This window comes from Eimeria tenella, genomic scaffold (assembly GCF_000499545.2).
Source record: "Eimeria tenella Houghton genomic scaffold, Eth_scaff2147, whole genome shotgun sequence".
Classification (NCBI taxonomy): Eukaryota; Apicomplexa; class Conoidasida; order Eucoccidiorida; family Eimeriidae; genus Eimeria; species Eimeria tenella.
In genome coordinates, this window is record NW_013541997.1 from 634 (window position 1) to 1,124 (window position 491).

General features: G+C 61.5%; 1 protein-coding gene across 1 annotated transcript in view; it reads right to left on the reverse strand.

The window, feature by feature from the left end:
• ETH_00038505 (uncharacterized protein) overlaps positions 1 to 491 on the reverse strand; it is a gene marked incomplete at both ends in the record, with an annotated part of 1,103 nt that overhangs the window by 124 nt on the left and 488 nt on the right. The window contains one exon of the mRNA XM_013374578.1: positions 1 to 490. Within this exon, the coding sequence (XP_013230032.1) occupies positions 1 to 490 (490 nt within the window). The remainder of the gene's footprint in view (position 491) is intronic.

Sequence of the window (491 nt, forward strand, 5' to 3'; positions counted from 1 at the left end):
TCGCTGCTGCTGCTGCTGCTGCTGCTGCTGCTTTTGGTTGTGACCAAGATGTTGCAGGGAGAGTCCTGGTAAGCTGTGGAGGCGCAGAGCTGGTTCAAACGGGACACAAATGCTGCGCGGCACTCTCCTCTGTTGCTGCTGTTGAGGTAAAGAGGTTCTTGCTGCCAGCCAGCAGCAGCAGCAAGAGGGACGCAGCAAGTCATTCCCTGCTGCTTGCAGCTAACTGTGGGGGCCCCCATGTCTTCGGGGGGGGGCCCCTGGGCCACCACGCCCAGAGAAGCAAGGGCCCCCCGCTGCAGCAGCGAGCTGTACCCCTGCAGCAGCTGCTGCACCTGCAGCTTCGTAATTGCTGCTTCTCCCATTTCTATCAGCAGCGCAGCAGCAGCAAAAAAGAAATTCGACAAAGACACAAACTGCTGCAGCAGCTCCAGCCAGTCCCCCAGGGGGGCCCCCACAGCTGGCAGCTGCAGCACCGGCAGCAGCGGCAGGGG